At 48.5% G+C, this 9497-nt stretch overlaps 2 protein-coding genes across 3 annotated transcripts; one reads left to right on the top strand and one right to left on the bottom strand.

Annotated features, from left to right (window-relative positions):
* The first annotated feature begins 950 nt into the window (after positions 1 to 950).
* On the top strand, positions 951 to 4723 carry LOC146272182 (ras-related protein Rab-3A-like). 2 transcript variants are annotated; one of them, XM_084706653.1, is made up of 5 exons: positions 951 to 1058; positions 2439 to 2666; positions 2883 to 3001; positions 3125 to 3249; positions 3437 to 4723. In XM_084706653.1, the coding sequence occupies exons 2-5, from the start codon at positions 2442 to 2444 to the stop codon at positions 3625 to 3627; spliced, it is 660 nt and encodes a 219-aa protein (XP_084562779.1). In that variant the 5' UTR covers positions 951 to 1058; positions 2439 to 2441; the 3' UTR covers positions 3628 to 4723. The 2 variants fall into 2 exon arrangements, with proteins under 2 accessions (XP_084562779.1, XP_084562778.1); XM_084706652.1 differs by having other exon boundaries at positions 953 to 1058; positions 2442 to 2666.
* Positions 4724 to 7676: 2953 nt separating this feature from the next.
* LOC146272181 (transcription factor JunD-like) lies at positions 7677 to 9196 on the bottom strand. The gene has a single exon (XM_084706719.1). The coding sequence runs from the start codon at positions 8937 to 8939 to the stop codon at positions 8037 to 8039; it is 903 nt and encodes a 300-aa protein (XP_084562845.1). The 5' UTR covers positions 8940 to 9196; the 3' UTR covers positions 7677 to 8036.
* Between the last annotated feature and the right edge of the window lie 301 nt (positions 9197 to 9497).

Here is a 9497-nt window from a genome sequence, read left to right as displayed (position 1 = left end):
CTGCCTGCCGATGATGAACTCAGCAGAACGGACCACACTTCGTAGGGCCTTGCGGCCCCTGTCTGTACAGCTCCTATACCACACTGTAATACAACCAGTCAGAATGCTCTCTATAGTGCATCTGTAAAAGTTAGTGAGGATGACTGAGTCCATACCAAACTTCTTCAGTCTCCTCAGGAAGAACAGGCACTTACGGGCCGATTTGACCAACTTGTCCGTGTGAACAGACCAGGTGAGGTTGTTGCTGATGTTCACCCCGAGGAACTTGAAGCAGCTGACCTTCTCCACTTCAGATCCGTTGATGAGTAGGGGTGCGTGCTCCTCCTCCTGCTGCCTCCTATAGTCCACAATCATCTCCTTGGTCTTGCTGATGTTGAGAGAGAGGTTATTGTCCTGACACCATGATGTCAGGGTGTCAACCTCCTCTCTGTAGGCTGACTCGTCACTGTCAGAGATGAGGCCCACAATGGTTGTGTCGTCAGCAAACTTAACAAGGAGGTTGGAGCTGTGCGTTGCCGCACAGTCGTGAGTGAACAAGGAGAACAGGAGAGGGCTGAGCACGCAGCCCTGGGGGGTACCTGTGTTGGTGATCAGTACAGATGAGGTGCGGTCACCGATTCTCACCACCTGTGGCCTCCCTGTCAGGAGGTGGAATATCCACTTGCAGACGGAGGTGCTTAGTCCCAGGTCCACAAGCTAGGAGACCAGTACTGGTGATCAAACACACACACACAAAGGCTTTAGGTTGATTGACTGAATATATGCTGATAAGAACATATGTCTAACATTTATTTTGATAAATGGATATTTAAGGAATTTTGTTAAATAAATAATTCTCCCCCGGTGATCGAAGTCAATACTACGGAGCCCTTGAGGCAAGGGCAGCGTAGGCGGGGCCTGCACGCCCAAGATGCTGTTTGGTTCTTTAAATTGCCAGTCATTCTTTAGCTCCTTACGAGCCCGCCCCATCCATGGCAGTCAATCGACAGACGCTCAAGCTCCTGCAGGTGCACCACCAAGACTGCAACGGAGCAGCGAGATAAAACGGATATTTCACGGTAAGCCTTTGGCTAATCTCTTTACAGATGCATGGCAACAAATAACTACACCGAAATGGGATTTCTCGATATAGGAAAAAAGACGAGATGTAAAGGACAGAAATTTGGTGATGAAATAAGGAAGACTAACCTTCATTTGACATAGCTAGGATGCTTATCTAGCTAGCCTCTGAGTATCTAGGTAGCCTCAGAGCCGGGTGGTCCTGCTAGCTTGGGAGCTGCTATAATTATCGGTTGCGTGCATGTTTTAACTGCCTGTGTGGTTTTCTGTATTACTGAGAATATTTAATGAATATCGCCAGTGTACGGGGTAGCAGCATTTTGTTTGCAAGCAAGGATCAGCCAGTGTCAGTAAAGCGGTATTAAAGCTTGTTAGCTAGCAAGCTAACCAGCTGGTCAGTGTTTCAAACCAGCTTCATCTCAGCGCAATGCAACGCAGCTCTCTGCAACGCTTTGAAAAGCGGACCATATGGACTATATATTCATGACCAAGTTTCGACACACATAGGCACTATAATACTGCCTGTATGCTGGTTATCATGCTGCTCACAGGGTGAAGGGTTATGCTGTTCTATCACTGACTGAATATACGGGTGAGCCGATGCTTAGTTTAAGCCCTACCGCTTCCGCTCCCGTTATCTCGGTCAGAGACAGGTCTCGCTCCGCCGTTACGTACAAGTTATCGCTTGTTGTTATCGCTACAGCTCGTGTTATGGTTTGCCTATGGACCGTAGTAAACATTGTGTTATCCAGGATAAACATAGCTTGATGTTCTCCCTGAGTTCACCTTCCACATGATCATCCTACTAAACAGAGAGAAGTGAGGAAGGAGGGGAGGAGGAGAGAGGAGGGAATGGGTGTAGGACACAAGTGGAAGGTTAGAACCACAAGTGTTCCTGTCAGACTTCAGGTTGCTACACACCCCAGCTTCAGTCTGACTGGATCCTCCTATACAGAAACATGATCACAGTACACTCCGTCTCTGATTGGTTTACCCAGTTTAACTCATACTTCTTTACTGTTGAACTTGACGGACACACCTGCACACAGACACATACCAAAACACAGCTACATACACAGACATGTAAACACACACACCGATATACAGACACAGCCTTCACACAGACACACATGGAATGGGTATGTAACGGACATGGTCTTGCAAGCTTCGTCAGAGGTATCTGGCCAATGTCCACTCCCACAAGATGTCGAACTCACCTCTTGACTTCCAAGTGCCACCACTACCAGCCACGCCAAAGAAAAGCTAGCTATTTGTTGATGCGGGTGGCCATTACATACCAGAGGAGTGAGTTTCACCAGTTCACACCGGTTACACAACCACACCAACACACTCATCCTCCTCCCTCCTCCTCCTGTCAGAAGATGGCGTCAGCAACAGCCTCTTACGGGCAGAAGGAGACGTCAGACCAGAACTTTGACTACATGTTCAAGATCCTCATCATTGGCAACAGCAGCGTCGGCAAGACCAGCTTCCTTTTCCGCTACGCTGACGACTCGTTCACGCCGGCCTTTGTCAGCACGGTGGGAATAGACTTCAAGGTGAAGACCATCTACAGGAACGACAAGAGGATCAAGCTGCAGATTTGGGTGAGGGAGGACAGGGAGGTGACACCCGCACACACGCATTCATACACACTACATACATTCACACACACTACACACACACACACGCATGCACACTCATACACACACCACACCCACATGCCCTCACACACCTGCATGCACAGACACTGTATATACACTGTACGAGTAAGAACTTGTGTGTGCGGTGGGTGGTGTGTGTGTGCTTGTGTGTGTTTCCAGGACACAGCAGGGCAGGAGAGATACAGGACCATCACCACAGCCTACTACAGAGGAGCCATGGGCTTCATCCTCATGTACGACATCACCAACGAAGACTCCTTTAACGCTGTGCAGGACTGGTGAGTCTGGGTGTTTCTGTCTGTCTGTGTGTTTCTCTGTGTGTCACTGATGTTTTTGGATGTGGTTATGATTGTATAGCGTATATGTTAACCGTGTGTGTTTGTGTGTGTGTGTGTGCGCAGGGCCACCCAGATCAAGACATACTCCTGGGACAACGCCCAGGTGCTGCTGGTGGGGAATAAGTGCGACATGGAGGATGAGAGGGTGGTGGCTGCAGAAAGAGGGAGGCAGCTGTCTGACCAGCTAGGTGAGGCTGTCACATAAACACACACTACAATACACACACACACGCTAGAACAAACACACACTCAGGGTTAGGGTATAACCATCTAGTTTGTGACCAGTGGAGGAGAACATCTGTCATGACTGATTCAAACTCCTGGTTCTGATGCTGTTAAGGTATTACTGCTTAACTCCTGTTCCCCCTCTCCCAGGGTTTGAGTACTTTGAGACAAGTGCGAAGGACAACGTTAACGTGAAGCAGACGTTCGAGCGTTTGGTGGACGTGATCTGTGAGAGGATGTCTGAGAGTCTGGACAACGCTGACCCCGCCCTGACCGGGGCCAAGCAAGGGCCCCAGCTCACTGAGCAGCCACAGCGGGCCCACCAGGACTGTGCCTGCTGAACACACACACAGCCCTACACACACACACAGAGCCCTACACACACACACACAGCCCTACACACACACACAGAGCCCTACACACACACACAGAGCACTACACACACACACAGAGCCCTACACGCACACTCAGCCCTACACGCACACACAGAGCCCTACACACACACAACCTGTATGTATGTGGTCCCTTCTCTGGCTTCTGATTGGCCGGTATGTCTGGCCTTGGCTTCTAACCACCAATCAGTGGCTGATAAACATACAACATTATGTTTGCAAACATATCCCATAATAAGATATCCACAAAAAAAACATTCCTAAATCAAGATGACAGAATTTAACTTAGTGTCAGTCTGGAGTGATCTGGGGTAGCAGGACTTATGGGCACAGAAACTGTCCTACTCCCTAGCAACAACCCTCCTACTGCCTAGCAACAACCCTCCTACTGACTAGCAACAACCCTCCTTGTCTCTAGAGGGGTGGCGGGCTACGCAATAATAGGAGGATCATTTTAAAAGATGGGTTAGTATAGGAACGTATAGTAAAAAAAAAAAAAAAGATTTATTGTTTATTCAAGGTTTTGTTGGAGAGGTGCATGTTGTTGAATGTGAGGTTTCTAACTTGGATGTTTGGTGTGAACAAGCTTGTTCTAGATTTGAGGACACAACGTTGAGATGCTCCTCCCACGTTGGAGTGCAACACATTCTCAAGAGGATAATTATCTTGCGTAAACCACACACACGTACTCTCTCTCTCCCTCACACACACACACACAGGATGTGTAAACACACTGGCCCCTTTGTTGTTACCTGAGGATGTGGTGTTCTAAAGAATGTTCGTCATGGTGACGTCATTGTGATGTCACCCAGTTCTTCTAAAAGTTCTGGGGATGGAAGTGATGTGAATGTTCTCGAGGTTATGTTGGAGCTCAGGCACAAAGATGCTTTATCACTTCAATTATGTCCACGTTTATATTTATACATTATTTATAGCTTTATTTATTAATGTTTTAGAGATGGTGATGGTGATGATGATGGTGGTGATGATGGTGGTGATGATGGTGATGATGGTGGTGGTGATGATGGTGATGGTGGTGGTGATGGTGATGGTGGTGGTGGTGATGATGGTGATGGTGGTGGTGGCGGCGGCGTGTTGCTAGCATGGTGGTGAAAGGACGGCTGTCAAGTGTTGTGCAGAGAGCCAAGAACAGGAAGGGTGAGCGTGTGTGTGTGAGCGTTTGTGAGTGTGTGTGTGAGCGTGTGTGAGCGTTTGTGAGTGTGTGTGTGAGCGTGTGTGAGCGTTTGTGAGTGTGTGTGTGTGTGAGCGTGTGTGTGTGAGCGTGTGTGGGTGAGCGTTTGTGAGTGCGTGTGTGAGCGTTTGTGAGTGTGTGTGTGTGTGAGCGTGTGTGTGTGAGCGTGTGTGGGTGAGCGTTTGTGAGTGTGTGTGTGAGCGTGTGTGAGCGTTTGTGAGTGTGTGTGTGTGTGAGCGTGTGTGTGTGAGCGTGTGTGGGTGAGCGTTTGTGAGTGTGTGTGTGTGAGCGTGTGTGAGCGTGTGTGAGCGTGTGTGGGTGAGCGTGTGTGGGTGAGCGTGTGTGAGCGTGTGTGTGTTCTACAGCAGAGAGGAACTTTAAACACTCCTCTGGGTGTTCTACTGAGCATGTGCAGAGCAGCCCTGACCCCAATGGTGACCCCTGACCCTGATCGTGACCCCAGGTCCTGATGGTAACCCTTAGACCCTGACCCTGATGTTAACCCCTGACCCCAGGTCCTGATGGTAACCCTTAGACTAGTGGTTCTTAACCCTGTCCTCATTGAACCCCTGTCCTGCATGTTTTAGATGTTTCCCTGCTCCAACACACCCGATTCAAATTAAAGGGTCGTTATCTAGCTCTGTGGAAGCCTGGTAACGAACATGCATTTGAATCAGGTGTGTTGGAGCAGGGAAACATCTAAAACATGCAGGACAGGGGTTCACTGAGGACAGGGTTAAGAACCACTGCCTTAGACCCTGACCCCAGGTCCTGATGGTAACCCTTAGACCCTGACCCAGATGGTGACCGCAGGTCCTGATGGTAACCCTTAGACCCTGACCCAGATGGTGACCCCTGACCCCAGGTCCTGATGGTAACCCTTAGACCCTGACCCAGATGGTGACCCCTGACCCCAGGTCCTGATGGTGACCCTGACCCAGGTGTGGAAGGGTTCTCCCAGGCAGCTTCTGGCTGTTGGACATCTTGTCCAGTTCTGCTCCAGTTCTGCTCCAGGCCTCTAGGGGAGCCATCTAGGGAGCCACTAGTCAGAACTGGACTCAGTCAACGCTTAAAACAAGGGAAGCAGAATAGACAGACACTTTCTACACTTTTTACCGCATCTGTTAACTTTAAGTTAACATTAACTGTTTAACATTTTTTGTTTGTGTTTTGCTACAGCTGTTAACCTGCCTGTGAGCCCTCCTCCCATCTTCCTGTTAGGCTCCTCCCATATTCGTGTTAGGCTCCTCCCATCTTCCTGTTAGGCTCCTCCCATCTTCCTTCTTGAAAATATGGGAGTTCATTTCCTTGGGTTTTAGTCATGTGTGAATTGTGCTGTAATTCTGTAAATCCAGGTTTGCTAAAGATTTTGAGGAATTAATAAATGAGAAATATTACTTCTGGGATTCTAATGTTTGTCTGTGTCTGTCTGATACCTGTCTGTCTCAGCAGTCTGCCAGAAATGGGATGTAAAAATATTTTGTTACTGTACGTAACAAACTTAAGTAGATCATTTTGGTATCAGTACTTCACTATACATTTTTCTGACAACTTTTTACTTTCACTCCTTAAATGTTTTACACAAATATCTGTACTTTCTACTTTTTACCTTTTCAAACCAGGCTTGTTACTTTAGTTTTAATCTGTATTTGGTGGCATGATCAATATTATTTATTGTCATTGCTTGTCTTTTTTTCATTTCCTGGCTATCACGCACAACAAACGTAAGCTAGTTTACTAAGCTACCATGGAGCAAGGCGGAAGGCAATAAAAAAAAATGAGGACTTAATTCTTTTGTACTGTGCTGTACTCTATTGTACTGTGCTCTGCTTTAATATACTAATTTTTGGCTTCTCTGTTCTTCTCCCCCTCTCTCATCTCCTTTCAGAAGGTATGTTATGGATGAGACAGAGGCAGTTAGCGATATGGACATGACTGAGAATAGAGACATTCCTCATCACCCATGGTCATATATGAGGGAGATGTTCCAAATTGTCCACGTCAAACAGGATTCCAGGCAAATGCACTGTGTGTCTATTGTGCATTTTTGTATTAATGTGCTTATAGGATGTGAGGCCTAACAGGTAGTAGTAATGGCTACTTTTTTACTAAGTATATGTCAGAGCAGATACTTCTTTACTTTACCTTGAGTGAAAAGATGTTGACAATACTTTTACCAGTCCTTTTAAACATGAGTATCTGTACTTCTACTTGAGTGAAGGATGTGTGTACTTTTGCCATCTCGGCAGTCTTGAAATAAGATATATCTAACATGTGCTATTGATACTTTACTATGTAGAGTAATGTACTATGCGATGTACTGTACAACTCACCATAGAATATCTGTTCAGGTCCAGCAGCCTTAACGGTGCACCATGTGGCCACGAGGTGGCGTGATCTCACCGAAGCTCCATGGAGACCTGCAACTTGAGGAACGTGAGGTCGCGGTTCCCAGCACCGGCTCCTTGTTTGGTCCGCATGTGCTGGGCTCGGTATCCTCGTAACCAGACCTTGTTTAACCACCGGCGTGATACAAAAGAACAGACAAGCAGCTACACAACTTAAATAATTCAGTGAATTTAATTGTCACTTTTGAGAGGTAAAATCCCGTTAAATGGCTACACAGAGTTTTCAACACATCAAGAGACCGACTGCAAACGAACTGCACATGTATATAGGCTATTGTAAATACAAATAGGATTAGGCTCCTGTACTCAACAACGACAGGACATGCACAGAGATCTCCCCCCCCCCCCCCCCCCCCCCCCCCCCAAAAAAAAAGACGATATAAAATAAGACACGCATGTTTTGGTAAATAAAAATATACATTATTTGTCATTGATAAGTGCTTGTAAACAAGTAAGGCATTATATTACACGGTAGAGATGCTGCTAGCCCGCTGCATTATGAGATTGTCCCGGATGTAGGCAGCACTGTGGTCCGGGCTGCAGTAGCTCTCACTGGAACAGCAGCAGTCAGTTTGCTACAAAAAAAAATATTTAAACGGCTTGGCCGCCTTAATACAGCCTGGGTAAAATACCGCCATGTTCCAGTTCCATCAGACTCCCAGTTTGCATCTGTTTGCTGAGAGTAAACGCCAGGGTAACGTTTCAGTTAATCTGTGTCCTTACTGCCGAAGGCAGGCCGTATGTACCGGTGGGCGTCTTTAATAGGCTTGTACCTGGTTTGGGAGAAGCTGACAACCGTTACTGACGTGGTTCATGACCTTCTGCTTAAGCTGGGCGACCTGCTCTCGCAGCGCGGTGGCGGTGGAGGACAGTTCCGTGTTCTGCGTCTTAAGGTTCTTCACTTTATCCTCCAGACGGGAGATCCGCTCCAGCTTCCGCTTGCGACATTTGGACGCCGCTATTCGGTTGCGCAGCTTCTTCCGCTCCGCCTTGATGCGCTCCTGGTTGTCCATGTCGATGGGGGAGAGCGGCGGGCTGTCGCCGAAGCTCGTCATGTCCGGCACCGTCTGCGGCTCGTCCTTCAGAGCCTGGAGTCGTGACAGCGCTGCCGCAGCCGCCTGTTGCTGCGCGCTCAGCAGATGAGACGGCGGCGGAGGGAAGGGTGTAGTGTCAGTGGAATAGTTAACCGTAGTGCCCAGTGGGCTCGCTCCATATCCATTTAGAGTCGTATAAACGGGAAGGTCTGACGGTAAACAGACCGGGGCTGCGTTGGTACCGACCAGGTCCAGTCTGTCCGGTTGCACGCACGTCCCCTCGCTCAGCTGATTCTGCTTATGAAGATCCTCCAGCGCCTTCACAAAGCCCTCCGCGAACTCCTGCTCGTCACTGGCGGACCGCGGGTACAAGAACTGCGAGGTCGGGGTGGTGGTCACTATCCCGTTGGACTGGATGATGAGCCGCTCCAGGTCTGGCGAGGCCAGCTTCAGGAGCCCCAGGTCCGGAGAGGCGAGGAGGCCGTCCGCGTCCCGCAGGCTGGGCTTGAGGCTGGAGCTCTGCTCCGTCAGGGCCAGGCTCAACTCCTTCTTCATCATGCTGCTCTGGGACAACACGCTGGAGAGCCCTCGGATACTTAGCACACTGGGACAGAAGGCTGTTTCCATTCTACACCCTCACATGAGGGTTTGGGGCGCGCTACGCATGAAGACGATCAGTGGTAAAATCGCGAAAGTAAAACGATATATTTTCTCTATAACTAACCTTTAAACAGCTGTTAGTATTGAAAGCTGCCAATTTGATTGTTCGTTTACCTAGCTCTACAGGTTTAAGCGATAACCTTTTTCTCTTCCTGCTCACGCGGCTGAGGTCTTTTTTCCCGGTGGCAAGATTGCTATGCGCGCGCCCAACCCTCTGCACGGTTTCTATCCCTAAAAATTCCATTATGTCATTTCAGAGCGAGGAGATTGGCCCGAAATGACGTTTATTTCCGGTTCAATTTAAATAAGGGGCCGAGCTTGTCATTATTGCTATGGAGACTGAGGGTAAACTGCAAACAGCGCAGTGCATTGTGGTTTGATGTCATAGAATAGAACGCCCAGGGTCGCCAGGGCGGGGCGGGAAGACCAGGGAGGGGCACGCCCGACACGGATAATGTTCACAGAAACTTTGTACTGTACAGTGTTCCCTTCACAGTGTTCCAACGTCATCTTTACAACATATCA

Source organism: Hypomesus nipponensis, chromosome 10 (assembly GCF_054491055.1).
Source record: "Hypomesus nipponensis isolate SF chromosome 10, ASM5449105v1, whole genome shotgun sequence".
Classification (NCBI taxonomy): Eukaryota; Metazoa; Chordata; class Actinopteri; order Osmeriformes; family Osmeridae; genus Hypomesus; species Hypomesus nipponensis.
The sequence above is the reverse complement of the archived record's forward strand: the minus strand, read 5'-3'. Positions and strand labels throughout refer to the sequence as shown.